This window comes from Pinus tabuliformis, chromosome 5_2 (genome assembly GCF_031772625.1).
Source record: "Pinus tabuliformis cultivar Carrire ecotype Pingquan chromosome 5_2, CPIR1, whole genome shotgun sequence".
Taxonomy (NCBI): domain Eukaryota; kingdom Viridiplantae; phylum Streptophyta; class Pinopsida; order Pinales; family Pinaceae; genus Pinus; species Pinus tabuliformis.
This window is the reverse complement of record NC_142306.1, coordinates 876,647,082-876,661,616: the sequence shown is the minus strand read 5'-3', so window position 1 is coordinate 876,661,616 and position 14,535 is coordinate 876,647,082. Positions and strand designations below refer to the sequence as shown.

Below are 14,535 nucleotides of genomic sequence, written 5' to 3'. Positions count from 1 at the left end.
TGAGTACCAAAAAAAGATGCACTTTCAACTCCTTAGGCCTAATTTGTTTCTTCACTCAATAATTAAAGGATAACAAGTGGATGCAAAAACCCTAAGATAACTCACCGAAGGAATGTGTTCATGCCATATTCCATAAGGAGTCTTGTTCCTAAGAGCATGAAATGGACTATTTCTCAAATACAGTACACATAAATGCATAGTGCAAAACATCAACTTCACATTTTTGAAAAATAGCATGGGATGTCCCATATCCAAGAGTATTCTACTCATTCTTTTTGCTACACGATTCACATGTGTGGCATGAGGTCAACAAATTTTAGAGACAAGTATAGGCCAAAATTTCAAAGTGCAGACCAACGTTTACCAGGGGTTGTTTCACTGATTTTGACTGTGCTTTCCTGGGTAGAATCCTGATCTCTTGAGGCCACGTTCCCTGGCACAAAAATCGAGGCAATTGAGGTTGTTTGACCTGCATTGACCGCAAGGTTCACTGAAGTTTGAACAGTGTTGACTAAGTTTTTGTGGACTGTTTTGGGTTGAGTTTGACCCTTCTTGGAGGCCGAATTGGATTGGTGTTAACCAAGCTACTTGGAGGAATTTTTGTAGCTAATTTGACCAACGTTGAATTTCTGGTTATTGCTACAGTTGACTGTTGTTAACTGTTGATTTCAACAGGGATGTTTTGACTTTGTATTGGGCAAGTGAATTTGGTCCATGTACTCTCTCTCTGTGCTAACTATTGAATAATAATAAGAAGATTTCATCAAAGGGTTTTCCCCACATTGGGGTTTCTCCCTTGCATCCGCCAAATCTTATGTCATCTTGTCTTGGCTTGCTTCTATACATGTTTTTATGTTCTATCTGCATTTATTGTCAATGTAATTAAGTTAATGTGATTGCTACTGGAAATAATTGGAAATTGTCATTGGGATGCTAAAGTAACATTGAAGTAAATTGTGCTAAAGCATAGAACATACCATTGTTATCTAAAATTAACAAAAATCTAGTCCATGGCATTGTGGTGCCTAAAGTTCTTCATGGTTCATATAGTTGAGATCTTCCTTGTATATAATGAATACCTCCCAAGTTAAGAAGGAGTGTTGGAAAATGTAACTAGGTTTGATCTTTATTAAATGTATTTGAGACATATTGTAATGTACTTGTCAAAAGAATAAAGAAAAGAATTTTTATTATTATTATCATGACTTATTAAAGCATGGATTTCATGCTTGGGTCCCCATACTTTAGGTCAAAGTCCTCATTGAGGACTTCTAAGACTTATTCTGAGTCAATAGAGTCATGTTCTTTTAAAGATACCTTTCTTGGGCTTTTGAATCATGTAAAAAGATTAAGTATCGAGTCAAATGTAATTTATGTATCCTCCACATCAAGTTAGCCTCGAAGAGATCAAGTTGGCCTAAGGACATCAATTGGACCTCCCTTGAAGCATGTAGATAGAAGCAAGTCGAATTCATTTGGAGCACGCTCTCTCACAAGAAAGTTTGATATCTCTTGAAGCCAGAAGAAGTGCAAAGTAGTACAAGAAGGGGAAGGAAGTGCGAGTTGGGTGGAGTCTGAGGAGAAGAAGAAAAACGAAATTTTGGTGCCTCTCTCTCCTTGATTCATGCCCTAGTTTGGGAGATCGAAGTCTTCCAAGTATTGTTGATGACGGAAGCTGCTACATAGTCGAAGTTGCTAGAAGAGGGGTTGAAGATCTGGGAGGTTGACTTAGTGTGGAAGGAAGGTTTGGTCTTTGTCTAAGGTGAAGAGTCTCAAAGAATACTATTGAAAGGAAGAGAATTTTGACTAGGCTTTCCCCTCAAGGGTGGTTTTCCCCTGCCATAGTGCCTATATCTGGTGTCCATTGTTTTTATGCGTTTTTGCTTTGGTAATTGCTTGATGAACTAAAGAAAGAAGATATAAAGAAAACTTAATAAGAAGTCAAGAACATCACAAGTAATTATCAAGTATAAGAAAATCTTTCTGCCTTTCCATTTTTCTAACACTTGGTAACTTTGGAAGAGATCATCTATTAGAAGGAAGAGCTGAGTTGGTGGAGAAGGAAGATCTTTTGGTCTAGAGTCTTCGTCTATCTCATTTTGAATCACTGAAGGAAGAGTTCTTGACTGGGTTTTCCCCTATATAGAGGTTTTGCCCTAGCTGTGTGTCTACATCTTGTGTCCTTGATCTTCGTGTTTTGGTTTTGGTAATTGCTTGATGAACTAAGATAAAAGAAAAACACAAGAAAGATTATGACAATACTCACAAGTAATTATCAACAAGAGAATCTTTCTGCCTCAGATTTTCTAACAATTTTAACTCAGAATTTACTAGAATGAAATATTGACAGCCCGAATTAAATTAAGAACTAGTTGAAGATGCAACATTTGAAGAGATGATACCCTGAATACTATTCAAAAGAAGATCCTCCATTGTAATCACAACGGAGGCCATAAAATATTCATAATAATAGTCCAACATGATCAACTCCAATTACTGCCATAGGATTGCTTTGTACTGAATGATTTTAAAGTTTGGTTAAGTAAATTGAATAGCTTCAGTTCCATATCTCTTTTTGATGACAAACGTAACATGGGATAGACATCTTCCTACTTTAAAGAGCTGCGTTAAAGGCAATGAACATAAAATGATCAATACTGTATTTGCCAGAACATAGATGAACGAGAATCGTCCACTGCAAATTGTAAATCCAGTGATGCAACCAGATTTTGATACTCTAGACTATGCAACTTAGTTTCCAATAAAGATAGTAGTGGCCTGTACCTAGATTGTTTTCTCCATAACACTTTATGGTAAGCAGAAAAGCCAAGCCATTCCATTTCCTTCCGCTGCAGTGAAAATATTGGACGAGAGCTGGACTTGAGGCCTATGCTGTGCATTCTTTGCTTTAGAAGTTTATACATATATCTGCAGAAACAAAAACACGTGAAAACCATGGTAATGACTCATGAGTAACACAGGTAATTTTGTCAGCAATATTCTAGCAATATGGAGTATTGAGTATTTTGTTCGACTAAAAGGTAAAATCATAGAGAGTAAACCCACAAGGAAAATGTTAAAAGACACTACACAACTGAAAAATTTCACTCAATTGTATCTATCTTTTCCATTTTTTCCGAAATTTTGCATATATTACTGCATGGAACAAATAAGTACATCATGGACAAACAACAGGGATACCAGGAAAATTGTGCCTATATTACTTCATAGAAAAAATAAGTACATCGTGGACAAACAACAAGGATACCAAGAAAATTGTGCCTTAAAATTTAAAACACAGTAGTAAATTAGTGTCTAATTCTTCTAGTCCCCGAGTACTGTTTCGCAAACATTCTTATCATTTTTTTGACAAATTTTCAACGAACTTTTACGATAGAATTGGTCACTTTTCTTTGTAAAACATTTTTCTACTTCTAACACTGAGCTAGCCCTTGCAAATAAATCCTTCATAAGGACCTCAAATTGAATTTGAAGATTATATATATATATAAAAAGTTTTATTCTATAAACATTATAGTACAAACCATATTACACAAAATAGGAGTTGGAAAAAGGAACATTGAGAACGAACAAACACTTCGGATCATTAACACCACCTCATACTAGAAGACCAAAATGCATGGTTATTAAAAATTTGAAAAAGTGCCATATATTCTATGTTGTCAATTAATAGCGTATACCATGAGCACCAAAACACTAACAACATTAACCAATTACCAACAACTCTTTGCATGAACTAGGCCCCGAAGGCCACCCATTTGGTGGGTGGATGCTGATCATCCTCACTTTTAGGGTCCAAGTCCCCACCCATCATGCAACAGCTCGCTAATTGGCACATATATGGTCCAACCCAGCTCTACTTCCCATGGGGACGTTCATCCTCCAAGATTGCAAGTGAGATAGCTGGGAGCTTCCCATTACTTGGGGTAGATCAACCTAACATTACATCTCTCTTGGACAATTGTGTCTTCTTTCATGGTAGTGTTGGTTGCTTCTCTGATTCCTATGCTGCCAAGAGGACATGCACCACTACCATTTGTAGCCTCTAAAGGATGCTCTATCAGGACCCTACTGAGACAAGGGTGCCAATAGTTTCCAGTGATCTAGCTCCATAGCTATGTTCTTTAACACTGGATTTGCAAGGAAAAATTTGGTCAAGATCACAACCTTATCAATTTAAGAAAAAATATATACCACTTGTATAGCTACCAAAATAATAGCATTCTAGTGTTTCCAATAGAATAAAATTTTCTGAGTCACATGCTAGGGTTTGGTAAATTTGGCAATCCATGGCAGGTAATCCCCCGAGGGTATATTTCATGGAGATTTGGGACAAGATAAAGTGGCCATACAAGACTCAACCCACTTGTAGGTGGCTCGACCTTTCTTGATGTATGAAGCATTCTCAACCAACATTATGATATAACCATGTTTAATATGTATAAAAAAAAGAAAATTCAGAATGAAAAATCAAACAAGAGATAATAGATGCATTACTGAACAACAAGATAAGAAGTGTACAACCATAGATTTTATTAATACACATTGTGGGCACTTTAAAATTCACCCTACACGTGGCTGATTTTACAACAATCATTAAATATTGATCTTGTCTACATTGCCCTAGTAGCAAACATTTACATTCATTATACGTCCTCCCTCATAAGGACAATTTTCCTTGTTGACCCAACCACCTACACCTACCTACAAGTCAGTGAGAAAACCCTTCAACCCCACAAGGTGTGGTTGGTGGCAAGGAACTAAGAGAAGGGGTTGTCACACTAATTCCTCTCTCTCAATTTAAGCTATCTCCTAGGTTAGCTATGGGGGGTGGTCCCTAATAAAGAAAATTAAGATAAAAGAAATGTGAGGTTCTAGGAGAGATGTTAAAGTGAAAGTGGATTACTTTTAAGAATTATGAGCAAAATATGATATGAGCAATAAAAAGCATTAACATATTAAAACCATAAAACCAACGCCTTAAGATAAATTGCTCAATAGATATGAAAGATATATTTTCTCAAAAAAAGAGTAGAACGCTTCAAAAAATGAAAGCAAAGCAATCCTGAAATGGAGACAAAGATGTTAGCATGATAATTAAAACAAGATATAAAATGCTTTTAAAATATAATCAATGCCTAAATCAAAGCATATAGAGATATCTTGCAAAAGGAAAATCAATTAGTGTTCTACTTGCAAAAGGAAAATGAAACAATGCTTGTCAACATAAAACATTCAATAATGACAAGTAAAATGGCCTATTGCAAGTGAAATCATAAAATGTATTAGCATGAGATGCACTTATACTAGATTTGAATGCAATTAGTCTTGGTTATTTTTAATCTAAAATGTCTAATCTAAATGAGAACTCTTCTTCTTGAGCTCTTGCCAAAGGGTAAAAACTGGGGTGTCTGTAAGAAAGAAGGGGCGAAGGCACGGAGGTGTCATTAACGATACTCGTCCCCTGAGTCTTACAAGCCAGCGTGTGTCTTCATTCCTACAAGGAGACAAGCCACCTTCATAATTGCAAGGTCACAACGCCTTTACCTTGCTTTGTACCAGATAGAAAAACTTTCCAAGAAAGTTTTTTTCCCTATACTTTCTATCAATCAAGCTTATGGTTGGAGGTTAATTTTAGTAAGGCTTGGGCCCTGACTTGGAAGCCTTCTTAGACTAGAATGCCTAGATGAAATGCATGAGTGAGTGTTATTGTTTCCAAGAAAGTATTGATATTAGTGCTCAAAATAAAAGACAATGCTCAAATAAACAATACCAATATCTTTCAATGGAAAGGGAAAGTGAAACAATTAGCTCAATGTAGCTCCACAAGTTCCAAATATGTTGCTCTACGAGTAAATAAAATCAATGCCAAGTTGCTTAAATGGAGTGACACAAGAAAGACCCAACAATAATGATAACGCCAAATAATATAAATTGACAATGATAAAACAATGTGCTCAAGAGACTTGTGAAACCAAAGTAGATGGATAAATTAAACTAGTTTAAGCTTGCCCAGTAAATATAAAATACTTGCTTGCATCAAAAGAAAAATTGCATGTGTTGTAGTAGATTGCCCAATACAAGTATTTAAGAAATGAAAATGGCAAACATAAACCAATCTCAAATGTATGCGAAAATGAGAATGGATATGAGTGTTATGTTAAGAAACTAATCATGAACGAATGAGATTAACAAAGAAAATTGGAGTAACTAAACTAAGAGATTAGTCCACCCACAAGCAATGATCCTCTCTCTAAATGGGGAGAAAGGATACCATGGGAAAAATCTCAACCTCTCTCACAAGAAAAAATAATCTTTTTATTAGAGATCGGTTATAAAGAAAGAAAAAAAGGCCTTTTGAGAAGACTTCCCAGGGAAACCAAAAGAGTCTTTTACAACATGCCTCTTCCAAGGGCTAGATCTCTTCAAGTAACAACAACAGGAGAGTCTTTGACGAAATCTGAAAATACAATAAACAAATTTGCAGCAATCAAATCAGCCACAAAGAGAGTTGTATTCAACGCTAAGGAGAGAGGCTAAGGCTCCTCTAACCCACAGCCTAGTGAGAGAAGGATGCTACCCTCAAAGTAGAACACAACCATTCAAGAAATGATGCTTCAAATACTTACAACCTCCTTGAATTTTCGTTTCAAAATGCTCCAAAGGTTCTGCAAATAACTTGTTAAATGTCTCAAATGATAACTCCCTCAAGCTGCCACAAGGATTGAATTATTAAATCTGCTCAAAAGGCGCTGCAAAACAGATGAAAATTACTGGAAAGATGACATGAAAGAGTCAAAATGATAATCTACAATTAGTGTACAAGAACTAGATCAAGACATGCAAGTAGAACTCCATACTTGTCTAGTTAAAAACATGCTCTAGGTAGCAAATAAAATCCTTGAAAGCACAAGATATTAATCAAGAAAAATATTGAATTTAAATTTATGTGATCTTAATAGGCTAGAGGAAAGGAAACTCCCTCTTTCAAAATCATTTGATGAGATCTTTGAGGCAAACCGATTGGGTCGTTCTATTCTTGAACAATGTTGCAGGAAACATCCCCCCCCCTTCGGATCTAATGCCCGAAGCGCGTACCATATGGATGCGTCCTTGGAAGCGCGGTTCCGAAATTCCGAAACGTGCTTCGGAATGTACGACACTTCAGAGGGCGAATCGTACGGTTCCGTACACACTTCCAGAAAGTGTGCCACGCGGCCTAAAAAAACGATATTTTTTTTTTTGTGAGTTTGCTTGTTGGGGGTGGGTCCACCTTGGATTAGGGTGAGGAATGAAGAAAAAAATATAAAAAAATATATAAATATAGCAGATGCCCCCTCATGGTAATGTTAAATTCTTAAAGTAAAAGTGACATTCTCCTTTATTTTTCATTTTCATCCTTTTACTTAAATTTTTAACATTACCATGAAATGACTCAGGGTGTTTGAGAGTGGTTCCAGCTTCATTGGACTTCATATGGAGAAAATAGAATTTCATATCCTATTCAAAATTCAGCAGACTTAACAGTTTTCAGGAATTCAGAATCAATGGGATTGTGGCATTTCATTAGATTATATCAAGTATGAAGGTATGCGATTAGCATTTAATCAAGAGCACCAAGCCCTATATGTACCCTAGTGTTGGTGGGGTTAATTGTTGAATTTCTTTGTCACGCCCTTAGCAAAAAATTACTTTTCAATCAAGTCAAAATCATCGATCAAGCATGTTAAGCTTTTTCTACCATATTTTAAGTCTTGAATTAGGTAGTTTGATCAAAATTGGCTAGACAATCGAGGTAGAGGCAAAGGCTAGACAAGAGGAGAAGAATCTAGATTCTAGATGGTTGATGCATCTAAATGGTTGATGCTTGAATAATTAATCATTAATGTACAATGGATGCTACATCTATCTTGATCTATGCAAAAATATGCATGTTTTCATGTCTTGTACAACTAATTTGGTATTTGGGATGTTTGTTTTGAGTATAAATGCAAAATATATATATATATATATATATATATATATAGTAGACACTTCTACAGACGCTTCGCTTCCTAGATTTTTGGAAAATGAAGCTTCCGCATCCCCGCTTCCAAAAAATGTCCCCGTTTCGTCCCCGCTTCATGCAACATTGTTCTTGATCTTGGGTGTTAGTTCGTCTAATGGAGAATTACCCCAAGCCCAAGTAAATCCTTCAACCAAATTTAAATATCTCTACACGCTTGGAAAAATGTGTCAGCAATCATAAAGGAATTAGATTATACAATGGACGAGAAGGCTAGAGATTTCACCAAAAATCTTCTAGTGCTCCTCTTACTAGACTATTTCTCTAAACAAAAAACCATACAAGATAGCTTGCATATGTTAATCCAAACAATTGGCACAATGATAACTAGCATAATCGAACATACATGTAGAATGTAAAGCACAACAATTGAAATAACATGACCTCAAGCAATGGAAGGAGAACACCAACACAATAGTACCTTAAAGTCTCTTTATTATATCAAAATGAATATAAAATCCAATAGAGCCTCCATAAGCCCAATAACTCGTTCTCAAGATACAATATGAGAGCTCAAAGCTTTATTATATAGAACTATGGGACGCAATCCCAATTCTAGAAATGATTAAACAAGTGGCATGAGATGACAATTCCAAAGAGAAATTCGAATTTGTTGAATGAAGGTCCAATGCCAAGTGTAAAAATCAAATTCTGGCAAGTGGACATCATTTTCTTCTTCCCTTATGTGTCAAACTCAAATATTATGATGGAATGATAAGGGTATATGGGTAGTAACCTGTTAGGCTGCTATACTACTAGTGTAACCCCTTATTGTTATTAGTACAACCCCCTTATTATATTGTTGTACCCATATAGTCCCCATATTGTTATTATTGTGCCCCATAGAAGCCCACTATTGTTATTATTGTGCCCTTACATTATTATTGTTATGTCGGCTCTGATTATATTATGACCCCTTAGAGTCTAGACTCCTATATATAGAAAGGAGGTCTTGTCATTTGTATCATCCAAGAATTGTTCATTTGTGTAATGTAAAGGAGGTTGCCCCCTTGAAGAGGCTTATTTCTAAGGCGTTCATCTATTTTTTCTATCTTTTTGTGAGCTGGTTTTATAACATTTGGTATCAGAGCTTTGGATTCTAAGGTTTCGCTGCTTCAAACAGGTCATCGTGGCATTTTGGCTACAACTTTTTTCTATGACGTTTCAGAAGCTAAACTAAAAACCCATTTGAGACAAAATCGCACTGAACCCCTAGTCCGAATTTCAGATCTTTTCTCACTATATTTGTGGAGATATAATCTGAGGAAGTTAGGGTTTTTGCAGACCCCCGAATTACATTCAAAATAGATCACTTGGGGAAAATAGTCATAACTGTCTCTCCGAGCATCGGATTGAAATTTCGTAAGAAGTTACAGAAAGAGGACAGACTGTAGATTCCTGTGTATATTTTTCAGATGCGAAGGTCAAAACAGTGACCCGTGGCACTTCATACAAGTTCGCTCTTTTGAAAAGGTCTATAATTAGGTCATCGTGGGAGATTGGGAATAAATCTTTCTTTAGGAATCCAATTGCAATCAAACTTGCGGAAGGACTCAGAGGGATATTATAGACCCAAATTTCATAACTTAAAGATATGAAAGTATAGAGTTATAGTCATTTCAAGATCGAGCTCCTAAAATCAAGAAAAATCGAGATGAGGAAGTTGATGGCAAGGATCCTTTAAATTGGATACTACAAATGGAGAAATATTTTGATTTACATGGTGTACCACTTTTACAAAAGGTATGTATTGCATGTTCATATTTAGAACAAGATCAATTTTTATGGTATAAAGGACTTTGTTCTCGTAAATCACTTGTTACGTGGTCAATTTTCACGGAGGAAATTATAGCACATTATGAGGATACAAAGAGAAACACCTTTTTTAGAGCAACACCACAACGATTGGAAGAAAAAAGAGCAAAATGGCTTTGTTACAAAGTGGAAAGCAAAAGTATGGCAACAAAAAAGTCTACCCCTCACAGCTATAAAAATGGAAGTGTTGTTTCTCCTAGCCTTCCACACCTTACAAGGGTTACACCACAACAATTGGAAGAAAAAAGAGAAAAAAGGCTTTGTTACAATTGTGATAGCAAATGCACTAAAGGTCATAAGTGTGCTGAGAAAAAATTATTTTACATAGATTATGAAGAGGAGGAAGAAAATGATCAAAAAATATTAAAAGAAGAGGATATACACCAGGAACCAACCCCAGAGAAAGAAATGAACCCGACCATATCTTGTAAAGCATTGACAAGAATTACCACTCCTCAAACTCTCAAGATAGAAAGACATCAAGAAGAAAAGGGTTCAAGAAGTGAAAGATCACATCAATAAAGAAGAAATGAATCCAACCATATCTTGTAATGCATTGGCCGGAATTACCACTCCTCAAACTATCAAGATAGAAGGACATATCAAGAAGAAAAATGTTCCAGAAGTGAAAGATCACATCGAGCATCAAGAAATGAGTCTGACAATATCTTGTAAAGCATTGGAAGAAATTACCACTCAAACTCTCAAAATAGAAGGACATATCAAGAAGAAAAAGGTTCAAGCAGTGAAAGATCACATCGAGCATCAACAACAAGTTCTCCAACTTTTAAAAGATAATGCCACTTTGGTGCAGAATCAAATGAAACAACAGGTAGATCAACATCGCAGTGAAAAAAGTTTTGATGTAGGTGATTGGGTATTTTTATGGCTACATCTCAAGCAAGCGATTTATGAGAAGGAAATGTTGGCAATACTACATGCACTTAAGAAATGGAGACCTTACCCAATGGGAAGACACTTCAAGGTAAAAATGGATCATGATATTTTTAAATACCTTTTAGAACAAATATTATCTTTAGAATAACAAAAAAAATGGGTCACAAATATGTTGGTTTATGACTTTGACATCATCTACAGAAAAGGGAAGAAAATTTTTGTTGCAGATGCACTCTCAAGAAAGGATCGGGATGTGGAAGCATTGTTTTGTGCTATTTCTATTATCCAACCAGATTGGATAAACGAAACAATGGATGAATGGAAAAAGGACAAAGAAGTGTGGCCACTCATTCAAAAGTTGCAGAATATCCCAATTCAAACAATATTTCCAGAACTTGAAGAGGAAGGGAAAATCATATTGGAACCTGGAATAGTCACAAAAACAAGAACCCAACAACTACAAAATCGATCAATTTCAGAGTATCTCATCAAGTGGACGAACTTACCCATTGAATATTTCACATGGGAGGACAAGAATTTTATACAGAAGCATCAAGAACTACTCAAGCGTTGAGGACAATACTTTTTGAAGGAGGGGCATGTTAGGCCCCTATACTACTAGTGTAACCCCTTATTGTTATTAGTACAACCCCCTTATTATATTTTTGTACCCATTAGTCCCCATATTGTTATTATTGTGCCCCATAGAAGCCCACTATTGTTATTATTGTGCCCTTACATTATTATTGTTATGCCGGCTCTGATTATATTATGACCCTTAGACTCCTATATATAGAAAGGAGGTTTTGTCATTTGTATCATCCAAGAATTGTTCATTTGTGTAATGTAAAGGAGGTTGCCCCCTCGAAGAGGCTTATTTTTAAAGCGTTCATCTATTTTTTCTATCTTTTTGTGAGCTGGTTTCATAACATAACCCATGTGGCAACAATTTCCCACAAAAATCTCAACAAAATATTCTCCCAAATCCTTCCAAATGTGCATTAACTTCACAATTCGAATTTCTGACTTCACAAATTCGAATTTCCAAGTAAACATCGTTCTCATTTAATGTCATAAATTTGATTATATTTGAGCACATGTCATTTCCTTGATTTTAGGAGTCCACATCACTTTGGGACTTCATTTTAACTCCCCCATAGTTTTCCACCTCATTTTCACAACATTTAGCATGTGTGGATAATTATTTTTCTCCATTTATTTAATTTATGGTTTAATTAATTGCCAAATTTCCCACTAAACTTAGGAAAAGTGATTTTTGAAGGTTCAAAACACATTTTTAACCCCTCAAAGTGTGTCATAATAGAAATTTGAAGATGAGACGCAAATTTTATTACTCACACCCCATACAATTTCTCTAGACATCACTTATTACATTACAAATACAATTTTATTAGCAATTTCCGCAGTGCGAAAAATCTAAAAAATTTAAAAATGACTACCTAAACCTAACAAATTCCACGATTTTTTTTGTGTGATCTAGTATGGTAATATACATCGACTCTAGACACTAAGATGTGATAAGTGCTCAACCTTCAAACCGTTACCCCAACTTTGGAGTAAAAAGTGAATGGAAAAACCCAAAAAATTATCCGCCTCTGAAAAAGAAGGGATAATTAACCAAATAAAAAAAGCATTCCAAGGTGTACTCGTTTGTTGATTGAGTCCCAACATCCTAGGCCTGTTACAGACTCAAAACTCATCATTAATAGTATCACTTATTACAATTCCCCGCAGGGTGTGGAATCTGGGTACAAGAAAGATAATGATAAATAGAAGTAGAGTTTAAAAACTCTTATTGACTAATGATCTCTGATGGTAGAAGTGTCTTTCGGATCATCCTTGGGCATGGAGTCTTCATATAATCATTAGGTGCCACTCTAGTGGTCAACATTTGGCTCCATATGGAGATGATGCATGCTAGATGTGAAATGATAGTGTGCAAGAACCTGGAATCTGCATCCACCGACAAAAGACGTATATCAACAATATCCATTCAAAAATATCATCAAGTACAGAAATGAAGAAATGGAGATTTATTCTAAAAGCATAAATGACAATTTAGTCATGAAGTAAAATGACTAGGGATAAGGTTAGAAATTGTTGTGGCCACAACCACCACCCTATTAAAACATGCTCTGATAGCAAATTTTGAATTGGTCCTCTAGAAGTTTGATCTTTTATCTTTCCGAATGATCTGTTTTATCCCAGGGATTTTAACTCTTTGCCGAGTCAAATTTTCAATGCCTAATGGCTAAGCCCCTTGAATAAATCTCTACTGCATGGTTTATTCATGACCCAGCCTAGCCCTTCATTCATTCCCTTCATCGGGACTTTTCAATTTTCATAAGCATTCATGGTACATTTATGCCCGCACATATAATCACCCCCACCCTTATTATAATCGTTTGTGTGCTTAACCCACAAAATCTTCCATCACGTCTTTATTCCCATCATAACTCTTTATAATGGGAATACTTCGCAAAATACACATAACATTCCTTTTCGCTTATCGCATTCAACATTGGCGCGCAGCGCATACCATGAGGCACCGGACCCGATGGCATTATAAACCATAATTTATATATTTTGGGTCCAGAGCCCATCGCATATCGCAATCGGCGGTGTCCATGGCATGAACATAAAGCACAGTCCGATATGGCAGACCTGCCGGGGCTATTAACCTCAGCACATGTATTTCGGGTCCACCTCCCCAATCGCTTATCGCAATCGACAGAACCTGAGGATCATATATAAAATACAATGCGATATGGCGGACCCGCCGATCCTATTAAACATAATATATATATTATCAGGTCTGCCCCCGCCCCATTGCAAATCGCTATTGGCTTCTAGTGCTCATGCATAAGGTGTGACACCATATGGCAAACCCGAACACCATATGGTAGAAAGAACAATATCACCATCATGCAGCAGAACATAACCATAAACCTATCCAGCGAAATCAACTAGATCCATAAGATGAATCCAACAATGCCATAAATCCAAAACCCTAATTCAGGAACCTATAGTCAACTGCCACTGTCTATAGTCAACTACTAAACTCTGCAATCAACAGACAAAAACTTCGGTCAACTGAAAAATTCAACCTTTAGGTCCCAGTCATAGGGAAGATGTGTCTTGCATGCGGCTGAAAGGCTTTAGTCGAAGTTTCTCCATGACATGCCTGTAACTGTAATCAAAATTTCTCCATGACATGCCTGCGACTGAGACCCAAAACCATAAAAACAGAGATGCAAGCTTTTGACCCTGCAATTTTAGCCCTGTGCCAACCAATCTCCGTGAACTTGCCTCATACCTATGCCAGCCAAACCAAAGAAGAGAATAGAAGAATGCTCCATGATCTCGAAATGAGGTTGAGGTCATTTGTATTTATAGCCTTTCAAGGGTGTCCAATTTGCTTTAGGGACAACTACATCAAATGTGCACTGTGGGCATTCATTCAAAAAGAAACTTTCCCTTGTCCAAATTGAGTGATTCAATTGTCAAAATTGGTCCTCTCGAAAAGATGAATCTAGTCCCATCATTGGAATTTGTTAGTGAGCTGCCAAAAATTAACAATGAGCTATGGTGAGGCACAACGGGCTCTTGGAGTGTTGCCTCCCAGGAGACTTTTGGATGGGGGCATTAGGCGTACCATTAGATGCAACTCACCCTGGATTTATGGGGATGTTGGTGAGCATCTGGAGACGTCTTCT

The 14,535-nt window shown here is 36.4% G+C and overlaps 1 protein-coding gene across 3 annotated transcripts in view; it reads right to left on the bottom strand.

Moving 5' to 3' along the window:
• Positions 1–2,408: 2,408 nt before the first annotated feature.
• Positions 2,409–14,535, bottom strand: part of TERT (telomerase reverse transcriptase) — a 422,846-nt gene continuing 410,719 nt past the window's right edge. For 2 of the 3 annotated variants that reach the window (XM_089437131.1, XM_089437133.1), the window contains one exon: positions 2,409–2,928. In XM_089437131.1, the coding sequence (XP_089293257.1) occupies positions 2,652–2,928 (277 nt within the window). In that variant the 3' untranslated portion in view covers positions 2,409–2,651. The remainder of the gene's footprint in view (positions 2,929–14,535) is intronic. The other variant, XM_089437132.1, reaches the window with a different exon arrangement.